General features: G+C 41.9%; 1 protein-coding gene across 2 annotated transcripts in view; it reads right to left on the bottom strand.

The window, feature by feature from the left end:
* The window catches only part of itgb4 (integrin, beta 4), a 30028-nt gene that overhangs the window by 2493 nt on the left and 12304 nt on the right, over positions 1-15231 (bottom strand). Inside the window, exons 16-40 of one of the 2 annotated variants that reach the window (XM_042507484.1) lie at positions 15042-15174; positions 14734-14859; positions 13254-13372; positions 13138-13171; positions 12852-13046; positions 11430-11533; positions 11275-11333; positions 11115-11138; positions 10854-11002; positions 10213-10392; positions 9904-10052; positions 9530-9737; positions 9115-9432; positions 8831-9000; positions 8539-8719; positions 7156-7293; positions 6884-7066; positions 6661-6789; positions 3582-3752; positions 3341-3487; positions 2856-2990; positions 2440-2589; positions 602-790; positions 316-471; positions 2-166 (exon numbers count right to left, since the gene is read on the bottom strand). In XM_042507484.1, the coding sequence (XP_042363418.1) occupies positions 2-166; positions 316-471; positions 602-790; positions 2440-2589; positions 2856-2990; positions 3341-3487; positions 3582-3752; positions 6661-6789; positions 6884-7066; positions 7156-7293; positions 8539-8719; positions 8831-9000; positions 9115-9432; positions 9530-9737; positions 9904-10052; positions 10213-10392; positions 10854-11002; positions 11115-11138; positions 11275-11333; positions 11430-11533; positions 12852-13046; positions 13138-13171; positions 13254-13372; positions 14734-14859; positions 15042-15174 (3712 nt within the window). The remainder of the gene's footprint in view (position 1; positions 167-315; positions 472-601; positions 791-2439; positions 2590-2855; positions 2991-3340; positions 3488-3581; positions 3753-6660; positions 6790-6883; positions 7067-7155; positions 7294-8538; positions 8720-8830; positions 9001-9114; positions 9433-9529; positions 9738-9903; positions 10053-10212; positions 10393-10853; positions 11003-11114; positions 11139-11274; positions 11334-11429; positions 11534-12851; positions 13047-13137; positions 13172-13253; positions 13373-14733; positions 14860-15041; positions 15175-15231) is intronic. The other variant, XM_042507485.1, reaches the window with a different exon arrangement.

The raw sequence follows: 15231 nt of genomic DNA on the forward strand, positions 1-15231 counted from the left end.
CCTCCATCCTGAGACTCGATGGTGATGATGCCCTCCCTCTCAGGACCAAAGCCCTGAGTGGTTCGAGCCTGAACTTTAAACTTATAGGGAACGTTCTCAGTCAGGTTCGGGACGGTCAGACTGGTCTCAGCAACGTCCCCGTTCACCTGGAAGGAACGTACCTCTCCTGGGGGAAACAAGAAACACTGGTCAAAAAATAACATACTCACACAACAAATACTTACTGCAAACTAGAAAACATGCAAATCAATCCTTTTTTTTAAATTTGGAAGATTTTAGAAGAATTATTTTTTTGATCTCTCGTGAAATCCTCACCTCCACCATGCAGCTGTTCGCAGGTGACTACATAGCCCAGGATGTCTCCGTTGGGTTTACGAGGTTTCTCCCAGCTGAGCTGCAGGGAATCAGGGCTCAGAGCAGTGAAGACCAGGGGGCCCGGGGCACTGGGGGTGCTCAGAGTGAAGGGTGAGCCTTCAAGGAAAGATGAGACAGACAGTAAAATAAAAAGACAGACACTCTACTTCTAATAACTGTAAACAAACTGTCCTTTTGTCTGTCTAATCAAAGACGTTGTGGCACAAAACCTGCCCAGGATCAGTACCTGGCATGGGGCTGAGGGGACTCTTGGGGTCGACAGCGGACTCGATGGTGATGACTCCCTCTCTTTCTGGACCCCAGCCCTCCTGGCTCTGAGCCTTCACCTTAAATAGGTAGGAGTGGTTTGGCAGCAGGTCCTGGATGATCACAGAGTTCTCTGCTGGGTTCGTCACATTAATGCGCTTCATCTCACCTACAGGAGAGGACACAGGTTGTTCTGTATCAACATTGAATATTCAAATATTAAACGAAAAAAGACTAAAGAACACTTCCACCCCTACATGACCATTTGTATAACAGTAACTCACCCCGTGTTACTTTGAAATTGTGAAGAAAACCCTTTTTTTCCTCACATGCTTCCACAGTGAATGAAGAATCCAAAAAATGTTTTTTTTGTAAATAAATGTAAGTCAAAGGGGTCTGCGTTAAACAACAGCAATACTATATCAAACAGACAAGTCTCTCCGACAGGGAACTGAACTAAAAGTGAAACTTGTTGATACTCTCTTTGAAGCCAGATTCCACTGGCAAAAACTGTCATTTTGAATCTCTGAAAGCTGAGAGCTGCTGGGCTTTCACTGCATTGATTGTGTTATTGTGTGGCTTCGGTGTTTGAAAAGGTTAGTCTGGATTCAGCAAACTCACACAATAACACGAACTGACTAACTGTAGACCAGCAGGTTCCCTGTTCACGTGATAAAATTAACATTTTTGTCAATGGAGTCTGGATGTGAAAACAACAGAGATAAGTTTGACTTCCAGTCAGACAGAGCTGTATGTTTGGGAGAAATGTTCTGGATTAAACTGCAAGAGTTGTGAGAGAGTTTGTAACGGATGTTTTTTCTAGTTTTCCTCTGCTTCTTCCTACTCCTTTTTGGATATGTGATGTGAGTTAATGTTGCTTGTTGAAAATCTGTTACATATGTATGCTATTATTTGTGTTTGTTTGATTATTTTTCATTTGCATTGTATTTTATTTTTTAATGTTTGAAATAAAGTATTTTCAATTCAATAGTTTTCTTGTTAACCATGGACCCCTATGACTTCTATTCATCAAGAATTTTCTCCATTTTGGATTCTTAGTTCACCATGGAGGCCTGTTAGAAAGCAAAGTTCTCATCATGAATTCAGCGTAACATGGGGTGCGTAACTGATATACAGATGGCATGAAACTAAATGTGAGTGTGCTTTTACCACCAGGGCCCCTTGGCTTTGAAACAACCTGCCTGAGGAGATAAGGCTGGAAGAATTGGTGACTTATTTTAAATCACTTCCTAAAACCTATTTTTATAGACTTTCCTTTATGTGATGTTGTCTTTTTCTTTCTTTTTATTCATTAAACCTTTTGAATTTATGTTTGTTCTTTTTATCTCCTGTTAGTTGTGCTTTTATTGCTTGAGTTGTTGTTGTGTTTGGTCTATTTCTTTGTATTATCCACGCACTGACTGCAGGTCGGGGAAGGCCCTCTTGAAATGGCTTAAATTGCATCTTGCATTATTCGTCCTCTGGTTTTAATTTTAATCCTAAGTTAACCCTAGTTTCATCTCACTTGTGTTCACTTCTGTTGTTGTATTGCTGTCTGTGAAACGCGTTTCTGCTTTGCTTTGTTTGTAATACTTTGTATTAAGTATACCTTTAAAATGAAGATAATGTATTAAAAACAAGACTTGACTTGAACTATAAGTTCATGTGTGGTGTGCAACGAATATGTATGTGTCGTGGTCTTTTCTTTATTTATTGTCTGATTATGCTAAGATGTATGTATACATTTTATCCAAATGTCTGTTCTTTATTACAGAGAAGGTGAAAACAGATGGCCCTCACAGGCTTTTTTATGTTTACCTCCATTGAGCAGCTGGTAGAGAACAGAGTAGCCCAGGATGTCTTTCTCGCAGTGGGGCTCCTGCCAGCTGACTTTGAGGGCAGTGGGACCAAGAGCAGAAAACACCAGTCTGCTGGGGGTGTCTGGTACACCCGGGGAAAGTCGAGCATCTGATCGGTGGCGGGACATAAAAACAGAAAATGAACTAAAAGCATATGATGTGCTCAAAAAAAATGGTTGCCAATATTGCAAAATATATGATTTGTGGTGACTAAAACACAGAAACCAGCAGGTGAAATGTTCAACAAGGAGATCAGAGATGGAGAAAAAGTATTTGACAAACACAGAGGAGTTAAAGATGAGTAAGGAGGGGGCATTACGCTTCACACCCAGCAAACACATCCAGTGCCCTCATGCTTGTGTGCCGCAGACTTACCCTGGAGCACCCTGTCCAGGTTATATAACGCTTCATTGACGTCTGAAGATTGAGTCCTCGCCCTCGGACCCTGAGACAGGCTGTAGCTGAACTGGCTCTGAGAGCTGCTCTGCATCCCAGTGTAGCCGAACCCACCTGATGGCGCATTGAGCATGGGGAGGAGGAAGAGGAAGAAAAGATGGAAGTAGCACAGTAGGAGGGGGAGGTGAGCAGGTAAAAAAGAGGTCGAATAAAACAAGTTGAGTAAAGTCGAGAGAAGGGGAGGGAGGGAGAAACAGCGATAGTCAGCAGAGCTCCTGCAGTCCATGTGGATAAGCCTGCTGTGCAGCCAACAGCCCCCAACCCTGCTAACAGATGTCCCAGCCATCGGCCTCATGCACAGTTTACCTGCCGAGGCGTCTCAAATATTGCATCTTTCTTTGACCCAGAAAGACAATTCCTTTTACGTTTGCTTCAGAATAAATTCAAACTCCTTGAAAGCTTACTTAGATCTGGGAACTTGCTTGACACGTCTCCCATGACGATAGAGTCCCGGATGTTTTCGTCTGTGTAACCCCTCTCTGAGCGCTTCCTCATGATCACCTCTGATGTGTGCACTCCTCCGCCCATCATGTGAGGGCTACGAAGACCTCCTACAGGAAGAGAGAAAGATCAGTGATAAAGGTAAACAATATCTTGATATTTAGTCAAAAATTCTCTCAGTGTAATTCTTGCTCTTCACTGTACCTGGTCCGGACAAGTAGGTGGTGCTTGTTTCCGTGGTGAAGGAGCCTCCTGCTCCTCCTCTGTAGTTTGAGCTCAGAGTGGACATAGGAGAGGACGATGCGGACAAGTTGCGTGTCGTTGATCCTCCTGGGAAAAGGAAGTTCTGGTCCCACTTCCCGTTCATCGTGTAATCTGTGGAACACCAAAATAGGGGCCAAGGTTGTCAGAATATAGGAAATTTAGCATTCAAGCTTTGTGACACTGATTGGAACAACAAAATGCTGATAATGTCAAGCACCCAAAACCAGGCCCGGCCAATTTACAGAGGAAGCCCCAGCAGTTTCAGACAATGGATGTATAAAGAGAACTGGATACATTCCAGCTCATCCCTATAAATGTTGCTCAGTGGCATGTAAGGCAAAAAAAAGCTTGTCTTTCCAGGTATCAGATTACTAGGAGTTGGCACATTGTGGAGCTCACAGGAGCCAGTCCACCAAAGACTTCCACCATCTGAGCGGCCAAATTCAGGTTTAGCCCTCTGCTAATTTGAATAAGGATAAAATGATTTAATTGTGTGGCTCTTCAAGACTTTTGAAATATGATGAGATCCAATGGATCAAATCCCACTAGAGAAATTAGTTATTTCATGGGCATAGTGATGCTCAAAAAAAGTCCACACATTTACAAATGTATCCATCACAATGTAAGTCTATGGGAAAAAAGTCATTTTGGTCCCCATGGCATCATGTGACGGAGCCTGAGGTTGTAATTCCACTGTTTGGCCACTATAAAGACAGAGAGCAACACGTGAGAAAATCCATACCTTATTTCTGATGCCACACATCTTAGGACTTGAACGTTTAGTTTTTCATTTTGACAGCTTGTTAAAACTTAGTTATGCTTTATTTAACATTTTGGTAGTGTATCCCAACACAAAGCCGCGTTTAAGTATTTTTGTTTTGCTAGCAGATATAAATGACTAGGAGGCACATTCACACAAGTCAATGGAGAGCGATGGATTGGGACTTAAATGCGCTCTGTCTCTATGTCACATTGGCGTCAAAAGCCAAGCACTGTTCCTGTGGGCTTGCATAGACTAAAAATAATGAATGTAGCTACCTATTAGTTTTGGTTGGTTTTGAAGCCTCCAGTATCACATTTTGGCTGTCCCCATCTTGGTTTTTTGGAGCCAGAGGTGACCATATTTGGACAAAAGGCTGGAGCTGTGAAGGGAGGGGTGGATCTGACTCAGACTGCAGTGACGCCTCACTACAGTCTTTGAGTCATGCCACACATAAAATTCTCCCTTGGTACATTTGTCATGGATGTTGAAATTGGCTATAAAGTGTTTTTTGTACCAGCCTGTAAACATGTTTCTTTCTGCTGTAAAGTTGGACATTTTAACATGGGTGTCTTTTTGAGCCACCCTCAAGTGGCCATTCAAGAAACTGCAGTTTTTGGCATTTGTGCGTTGGCTTCATTTTTCAGCTCTGGAGGTTGCCACTTGATCTTCATCTACGGATCTAAACTGTACTGTACTGCTAGTACTTTGTCATGTGGGAAACTCCCTGAACAGCTCCCCTTGTGGATAATCTGAATGTGAACCAGTTTCATGAGGTGCGTTGCATCTAAAAGGGCACATTAGAAGATAAAATCAAACATGGCTGCAAGGAAAAACAATTACCAGCTGCAAGAAAAGGTGTCATCATTGAAACTGTCCTGCAGAGATGAGACTGTCTTTAATTAAGAAGCCATTGTTTCCATACAGCCGCACAGTAACTAAGCCTTTACACACACCCGACAAGCTGCTTCCTGATCTCTACCTCCCTGTGGGACGGAGAGAGGACAGACAGAGACAGGCACCTGAAAAAGCCTGCCCCCCGATCATCAACTGGAGGTGGAGCAGTTGATGCCAGTGCTCCTCTCTGGGCAGGTGGCGGGAGGACAGATGGGATAGGTGCCAACTAGGCGGACAAGAACTGAAGCCCGAAACTGAATGATTAGACAAATGGTGATATTTCTGATCAAATCACGGAGGCAGAGAGAAACGTCGGTTGCCTTGCCGGGCACCTGACTAGCCGTGCATAATAGCTGGCATGCTAGCTGCCTGTCTGTCTATCTGTGGCTCTGACGGAGTGGTCTTCACCTGGCAGGGCTGTTTGGGTGTAGCTGGGGTGGGGGGCATCGTCTGAGCTCGTCTCTGTGTCTGTGCTGAGCCGACAGGGGATGACGTCCACTCGCTTTTTCCACGACACCCTACGGAGATCCAGGTTGGACCCCACCAACTTGACATATTGCCAGCCTTGCGTTTGGGGTCATAGGGGAGAAGCAAGAGGGCGAAGGATAGATTTGTAGCGCAGAAGTATCAACGGTTGCTTTCACTATACATTACTTTACAAAAAAACTATCAAACACATAAATGGGATTACATTTTATATATACTGTATATTAGTGTCTCGGAAGTGAGGAGCAACATCAGCATTAACTTCCAGAGAAAACTGACTTAGTGCACAAAAACGGCTGCAGAAAGCAGAAGAGTGACAGCAGATTTATTTCTGGGAAGGCCTTGCGGTTTGTGATCGTAAAGCACTTCTATTGCAGATTTCTGGGGATGTATTGGGAGCACATTTTGCTGCTGCCTGGCTGAGGCGTTGCCTGCAGGAAAAATGCCCGGCATATAGAAGTGATTAAAAAAAGCAGAGTTGTGAGATTGATGCCATCCCTGAGCTTCACAGCTCTTCCTTAATGAAAAAAAGAAAAACTGAAAAAGGAGAAAGAGCCAGAAATCTTCAGTTTTTTAGGAGACGTCTCACAAGTTGGGTGATTTCCTGTAGAAATCTATGACATTTAACAGTGTTCTTCATTCCCATTCCTTCTGACAGGGCAATGACACCACAGCGCAGATTGTATAAACACGCCGGCTAAACACTTGGCTACAAGAACAAAGCAAGATGCCTGGGAGCATTGAGAACATGGACTGAAATAACTGCATCCAGTCACATCCATCTCTCCAGAGCCAAAAATATATCAGAATGGAGCACAATGAGTGTACACTGTCAGCTGTTGTCAGTAGCTTGTGGTTTTGGCTCTGGGTACCCACCATCACCAGAGACACTGGGTGTCTTGGAGCCTGCGGGGGACTTCAGCACCTCATTGCTGTACATCAGGTAGCTGTCGTACTCGTCTCCTGCCTCTGCATCCACGATAGGAATATCTGGAATTATGGGAACTAGGGACAGACGGAAAGAGGGGAAATAAATCTCTTTTCAGGGAAATACAGATGGACTGGAAGTGTTTTAGAGGTGTATTTGTCCCCAACTTACTGGACAGAGGTCTGGCAGGCTGTGATGCCAGGTTGATGGTGGCATCTCTGTAGGGGCCCCAGCCTACACTGTTCATGGCACGGACCTTGTACTGGTAGGTCTGGGCATTCTGGAGGTTCTCAATCAACAGCATTCGCTTCTTAGGGTTGTCAATCTTTACTTTCTTAGCAGCGCCCACTGGCTCTGTGTGGAGAATATTGGGATATGATGAAAATACATGTTGTAAATATTTGTAGAATATTTCGGTTTTTAGGTTGGACTCAGTCTCTTACTCATGTCATCATCGATGGGTGTGTAGACGACCTCATAAGCCGTAATGTTGCCGTTGGTCTCTGCAGGCTCTGCCCAGCTGAGCTGAGTGACAGTTGGACTGATGACGTTAAAGGCCAGACGTCCAGGTTCACCAGGCACTGGAGAAAAATGAAGCAGAAAACAAAGGGGGAATATTATCAGGTTTTCAAACATGTTTTGAATTAAATAAATGTTTGAAATAGGTCCCTATGACATGTTAGGAGAGGAAGACTCATTTACTTTATTTTACTTTCTTCAATCAATGTCACTCAAAGGGAAACTGTATCTGTTATGTAACAAATGATGATTTGTTATGTTATGTTTAAGTGCTGATATACGTACAGTATGTTGTTGCTGTTCTTTTAGGCGGGTTATATTGTTTATATTTTCTTTATATGATGTTTGACTAATCCAAACACAAATAAAAACTTAAATGACAAAAAGGAAAATGGAGCATGAACCATGTGTAAGTTCAATGTTTGCCTACTTAAGTAGTTTAAAGTTTTTACTAAGTGGAGATTTACAGATACTGTAACTAAAATTAAACAGGTTGCACCAAACAAACTAGCTCTTATGTAGTTACGAGTTGATAAAGAACACAACACAAGAGAGGGCGAGAGGAGGCGGGGCGGGGGGGGGGGGGGGGGAGGGACAGTGCCCTTTTAAATGTTAAGCCTGGACCCTGTTCTGGTGCCCATAGCTGTGGGAAATATTTTTGAATGTTTTCACCCCACATTTATTTCCAGAGATGAGAAATTGTTATCATACATGGGCAGTCATAAGTAAAATGTACATTGTTAATGCTAAAAGAATATTTTGGAAGATTTAAGTGTGTCTCTTTTGGGGTGGTGGTGGTATGTCACGGTTGTGCTTAATATATTTGGTACCCAAAATATCCACTGTGGCCCCACCCCTGTTCAAGATTAAGAACCGCCACAGTACTACACTTTTACATGGAGTATTTGCACGAGTAACTGAAAAACAAATGATAATTTGGGAGGGTGAGGTATGCCTTTATATTTTCCTGTCTAAAACTGTAATTTTTGTAAGTTATGCTACTACATGGGATGCTACAGTTACTTCATGTCCAGGCAGCACTCCAAACGTTTCCCAGGAATTGATTTAGACATTAGCATTTCACTATAACTAAGGTATATCTAAGTTTAAATGGTGCCACCTTGTTAAGTAAATTACTAGCAACCCAGTCCAGAAGATTGAATCTCATGAATAACAAATAAAAATGAATTACCTCTACAAAATAGTCATTTTGTCATAGTTTTGGCAGGTTTTTTAACCATTTATATCAGCCAGTATCTGCCGCAGAGCCTTTCATGAACAAGTTTTACTGAATTCTCAGTAATTACCATCCTCCAGTGTTTGACAGGTAACAACGTCTGTATCGTAGCCATCTCCAATTGCATTGTAGCCGCACACTCGCATCTCATAGTCACAATAGGGGTACAGGTTGGTCAACTCAGCTTGAGGAGTCTTCACATCTAAGACCTGGGCATCTTTCTCAGGGTCGCCATAGATCCAATACTTCACCTAAAATGAACAAAGACACTACTGATACAGCGTTTGAGAAATTCATTGCCTTTGACAAATTTGTTTTTTTTAACTGAAGTTGAAGCTTCTCCACATGTGGAGTTGACGTACCTTGTAACCCATGGGGCTACCAGAAAGTGGGTCCCAGTTGAGGCGGATGTTTCTGGGTCCAGTTGCTTTGGCCTTCAGGTTTGATGGGGGAGGAAGGTGACCGCCAGGGGAAGTGGCCTGGTTTATGTAACCCTTCTGCTGCATTGGGGCAGTTTCTGGAAGTCTGGAAACTGCAAGAAGTGGAACAGGTTAGAGGATGAACAAAACATTTACTTAAACTTCAGAAATTCTACAAATGCCTTTTTGAATTATCTTTAATTCAGTGCTTCTGCATTGTGTCTTACCTCCGTCAGTGACATTGACAATGGTGGTCTTCCTCTCTCCAATAGTAGTGTTGCTACTTGGGTCAAACAGCTCCAGTTGGAAGGTCTCCGGCTGGACTGGGCCTGGGTGAGCCTTCGGGTCAATCACTATGTTCTTCTCCGTCTCTCCTGGATTGAACTTCAGAGGGCCAGATAAGTCAAAGCGCTTAGCCTTCTTGGTGCGCCATTTCGCTATAGCGAGGTTGTCTGGGTTGCGAGTGCGAATCACAGGGATGGTGTAGGTTGGATCAGATGTGCTGTAGTTCTGAGTGCCCTTTTTGAACATCATCACACTGGGCTCTGGATAAAATAAAATAATGGGGAGAAGAAACTTTAGCAATCAGTGCTTTGGGTAGGAGCATGGGTAAGAGATGTAAAGTGTCTTGTGTCTTTTCACCTGGTGAGTCTGCGATGGTGACGGTAGTTCTTGGGTAGCGTCCAAGCTTGGCGCCCTGTCGTGGGTTACTGAGATCCATGACAAACTGCTTGACTTGTTTGTCTTCCAGGAGGCCATCTTTCTCAGTCAGCTCCAGCAGACGAACAGGCACTATTTTCTGGGTCTCACCAGGACCATAGCTCAGGTCTCCTTCCACAGCCACATAGTCCTGAAATATCATCAGCATAGCTTAGAAATACTGTCTTACTGCACACCTGGACTTCTTTCAATAACCTGTAGCACATTCTTCAACAAGTGAGAACATCCCACAAAGGTTTTTATAGGTTTAAGGATACCAAGCTAAATGCAGGGGAGTGCATCAGCTATCAGCTCACCTTCTTATCTTTGGCTGTGAGGTCCCGTGTGCGGTAGGTGACCTGTGTGCGTCCATCTTCTATGATCTCTCTGCTTATTGGGATGTTAGCCACTCCGTCCTCCCTGCTGTAGGTGTAGGCCGGTTGGAGGAACGAGAAGATATTGGTGGCTGGGGAAGAGGAATTAGAGAATCCATCAGAGCAATCCATTAAAGCAGATTGTTCATTTTAGGTCACAGGAGCTCGGATGAGTTAATGATATAATTTTCTTTGGTTGGTAAGGTTTACATACAAACCTCAAATTGGATTTTAAAGTCTGAGGTTTCTCACCATGCTCTTTGATGATGGTGATGTTGACCAAACGCTTTCCAATCTCAGCAATGCCCAGTGGCACATCTGTCGCTTCTACCAGTAGCTGCTTCTTGTCATCGTCTTCATCCTTGACAAAGAGCGGTACGTGAACGTCTACTGACTCTACGCCTTCTTGGAATTCTATGGCTCCCGCAGCCTCTGCAGAGGAAGAGCAGATGAGACGACAAGATTCACTGACAATCTTCCCAGTTGTCAAAAGAAAATGTTAGCATTGTATGTGTCCACAAAGCACGAATATATAACATTGGTAAGTAGCATATCAAAATTTCTACAGTGACATGTATATGAGCTGACTTTGTCATCAGGGGATGGTGGAAGGCATGAACAAACAAACAACTAAATCAGGTAATTTCCACCTGTGATTAAAGCATCAAACCCAGTTGTTATAACTATGTAAAGTTTCAGCATATCCTCAACATACAAAACTTACAAATGCAACATATCTGGTTTGCAGAAACGTACAATGCCAAAATTTAATCTGGCGATGGATGTGATAATACAAGCTTCAGTGAAGATCAGAAAGAGATTAGCATAGCGTTGTTTCAAAATGACCATTAGAATTTTCATTTCATCCACACACACAAATAGTTAATAATCACCTCTGTCTGTGGCCACGGTGTAGTAGCCCGGCACCACTTTGAGATCATGAACGTTTCCAGACTGGACATTCTTCTCAGTGAGTTTGACGATATCAGGGTAGCTGCTGCGAGGGGCAGATAAGACGGTGTCCATGATGGTGTAGTCCTGCCTGAAGAGCACAGTAGGAGCAGAGAAGTTAAGACACGCATGACATTAAGGTTTTATAAAAAGACAATAAACTCTGGTGTTGTTTTGTATTATATTGACAGTCTGACTGTTACCTTTTCCCAGCATTTCTCTGCATTCTGCAAGAACCAAAAACAAGTGAGTAAGAGAACAGAATTCATTTCCATTTTGGTTTTAATTATGAGAATATGATGAACAGAACTGAGTTAAGGATCATACTGTATGTAACGAGACAAGTAGTTAAACGCATCTTACCTGAATGAGGTTTTTTGCACCTTCTGGGCACCAGGAATCTGCTTGTATACCTCATTTAGCTAGATAGAAGAACATATACAGTACTCTGTGATACAGTCATCTTTCATTCACTCAGATGTATCAGTGTCCACACCGTGAAACAAAGACACACTTACATTATCGGCCACTTCCTTACGGAGCTGTTCTGCATCTCTGGATTCGGGGCGAGACAGATTCTCAGAGAACAACCTGTTCAGCCGCATGGAGATTGGGAACGGGACTGCAAAGAGAAAGAGAAATGAGAAAAGACAGTGGTTAGAGTTGTAATTGTCATCATTTAAAAGGTAAGTTAGATATTTTTTAAACCTGGACCCCATATTTTTGCGTCCAACTGACAAATGTGAATGACATTTTATGAAATTGGTCCGGTATTGAGTGAGGCTGCGACAGCTGGTATTGGCGAAAAAGTGTTCAATGTAACCACTCGAGGCATGTTCATATCGTCGATTTGTCTGACAACATTGTTGTAAGGATCCTTACAGAGACAGACCTTTCTCCCACATCTAGAGTGAGAACTTTTTTGTGGAAAAGAGAGACGGCAGGGACGTCCCTGCCCTGCTGTCTCTCAGACCACTGGTGTTCATGGAGGGCAATACTTCAAAAAAAAAGGAGGAAAGTGCATTGGCTTACAGTTTCAGGGTGTAGTGAAGGCACGAGCTGATACACATTGGTGTATTTTTAATACCTATGAATTTAAGGGTTTTTAACTGGAAGTGAACTAACGCTGCCAACATGGCTCAACATGCCTCACTCAATACTGGACTAATTTCAAAACATGTCGTTTCCATCAGTTGCTTATACATAAAAACATGGTACCAGGTTGAAAAATATAGGGTTTACCCTTGAATTTTTAACACACCTGTTTTGTGGCAGGTCAAACTGACCCGTTTCAAAGTTTGAAAATCCAGGAAATATTTTTAATAATTTTTTGAGAATGACACCACACATACACACAAAAACAAACAAAATATCTTCTCCTACTTGTTCAGGTATTCTGTTGTAAAAAGTTTAAATATTGTTAAATAATGTAGTTTTAAGATGTAAATTCGAATTTAAATTGTCAATTTGATATCTAAAAGAAGAAAGATGTTGTTTGAAATAATCAAAATGCCCCATTACAGAAACTATTTAAGAAATAAAAAAAAAAAAAAAAAAAAAAATGTGTTGAAACAAATGTAGTGAATATTTTCGCTATTTTCCCTAGTGTTCAGAAAAACCAATAAAAATTATTTTTTTATTTGAAAACTAGTGATTTCTCAACAGTAAACTGTGATCTGTAAGAGATAAAAAAAAACCTCCATTATACTAAATATTAATAAAATTGATTTTTACTAAGCTAAAGATAATATTCACTGAGAAAATATATACTACTTTTAGGTTACACATGCATTCAGTCAATTCGATCTGGCAACATTATTGCTGTTCATTTAAGTTGAACATAACGGGGTAAATCCAGGAGCAGCCTTTGCCCCAAACTTCTTTAGCTCAAAATGCAGTAGGTCAGTTTATTGTTGTTAGTGAAACGTTTGTTTACTCACTGATCTCTTTAGGGTTGGGCTTTATGAGAGCCTGGGGGTGATTGGGTGGTCGGTGTACGTTGTCCGTGACCTTCCAGCGAACCACATCGGTTCCTTTGGGTGGACCTGTCCTCACCATTGGTGTGTCCAGATGGTCTGAGGTGAGCAAAGACTGGCGCAGCAAATACTCATCTTCCTTGAAGCCAACCATACGACCTGCAGAGAATGCAACATAACGTGAAACCAAATGTAACATGTTCTCAGGGGGAAGGATAACTGTCACATGTGTTATGACTAAAAGTCTTACCTCTCCTGCAGCAAGGCAGCAGGGCAAGACAGCTCTGTGTCAAGACAGGACAGAGATCATGAGTTACAGTGAGACATAAAGGGAGTCATCATTTAGTGAAGTGTGAGTGTTTATACCTGGCAGCAGGTTTTGCAGCAGGCGCAGTATTTCCAGCAGCAGAGCGCCAAAAGTGCCAGCAGTAACAAGAGGAACAAGAGGAGCGGGAGCAACCACAGGAGGCTGGCAGGGGGACAATCTGAAAATTCACCACAAAAAGTAGATTAAGTTGGAAACGCTATGATACAGAACGCTGCTGCCAATCATAAACCAATACCTTCTTATAACAATTTTTGTCATTTTGTGCGTTGTTAATTGGGCAAAAAATAAAAACTCCTTTTCTTAACTCACTGAGCTATTTCCAGTTAGGTGCTTTCACACCGTTCCAGTCTTTTCGGACAACGTGCTATTAACTGGTGTCTGGCAAATGCTTATAGTTATGTTTTTTTTATTGTCAAAGTTTAAAGGGACAGTTCACCCTAAAATAAAAAAACATATTGAGTCTGCCTTGACATGTAAATAATGTAACTAGATAGCACTTGGCTTGCGGTACTCAAAAAGCCAAAAAAATGTACGTTTGAAAAACCAGGCAGCAATGCTCACAACAAGGTCTGTGGATTATCTTGAATAACTAGGTCAGGATTTCTGGAAAGAGACATTGCTGTTGAGCTTTTAAAATGTATTTTTTTTGGCGCTTTGAGCACCACAAGCCGGGTGCTATCTATTTCCATTATATTGGAGAGACGGCAGACAACTCTATGGTTGATATTTCCAACTCTCGACAACTTGCATCAACACAATCTTGACTGATAAATATTACAGCAGGTAAGAGGAAAAATATGTTTTTTTAGGATGAACTGTTCCTTTAAGATATCCATCCACCACCAATGGAACGGCGGTGAATGGAATTTTGTCTGTAGTGCTCTTTGTACTGCAGAGATCTCATTGATTTTTTTATTTTTGTCTTGAAGCTCCTGAAAATGTGGTTTTACATGTTAAATATTTCTCTATATCTTTCAATATTAACACCTAAACGAGCAAAAAAAAATGTTAGTTCAAAAGAAAAATTTCTGAGTCCCATTTTTTTCTACCTCTGCTTCATCAGGACTGTGTGGGTGTGGTTTGATCAGATCTGATTGAAGGCAACACAAGCAAACAACCTCACTATCGTCATCAACTTTTGATTCAGTTGTCATTATGGTTGGTGTACGCAAGTACATAATATCACCTTTTTTAAACTGAGCTATGCCAACATCAAACCAGTGATGAGAGCACAGATAAAAACAGGCAGAAGTCTATATTTTGAAATAACCAAAACTGTTAGAACTGTGGCTGAAAACTGTGTGTCCGTGTAAGCTCACATTAAGAAACTAAATGAGAGATAAGAGAAGATTCAGGACTTTAAAAGCTGTATCTCACATGCAGTATCTAAAGCTCAGTCAAGATAAGAATAAAAAAACTAATTTGAAAGCACAAAATAACAACAGAAAAGTGTTTGATTAAACACCACATCAGTTACTAAATTAAGCATACGTGATACAGATTCAACTTGCAGCTCACCTTTCTTTTCGAGCACCTCGATCACTAAGTCTTTAACTGTGGGATCTGTAGGGTTTTCGACAGTGTATTTGTAAGTACAGTCGTCCTCCTCATCACGGTATGAGCACGAATCAAGCACCTTGTTTGCTGAAAACATACAGAGAGACGTACATATGAACTTAAATCAATTGTTTTTAGGCATTCGGCTATTACGTCAAAGTGCCAGCATCATCCTTGTAATCTAAAATAAGATGATAGTTGTGGGAAGAGTGTAATTAAATATTCAATAAAAAGAAAAATAAATTTTTGCTCCTCTCAGATGCACTTACATTCTTTGAGTTCATCCACAAATTTGAATTTGAAGCGACACTTGGCGCACTCCTCTGGCTCTTTCTTCTCTCCTGTCTTCCAGGCCCAACACTGGGCGCAACTCCTCGTAGCCTCGCACACACCCAACTGGGCCTAGAGGACACACACATCCAGAGAAGGTCTGGCAAGACTGTGCAGAAACACTTACTA

The sequence above is a fragment of the Plectropomus leopardus genome, chromosome 19, assembly GCF_008729295.1.
Source record: "Plectropomus leopardus isolate mb chromosome 19, YSFRI_Pleo_2.0, whole genome shotgun sequence".
Taxonomy (NCBI): Eukaryota; Metazoa; Chordata; class Actinopteri; order Perciformes; family Serranidae; genus Plectropomus; species Plectropomus leopardus.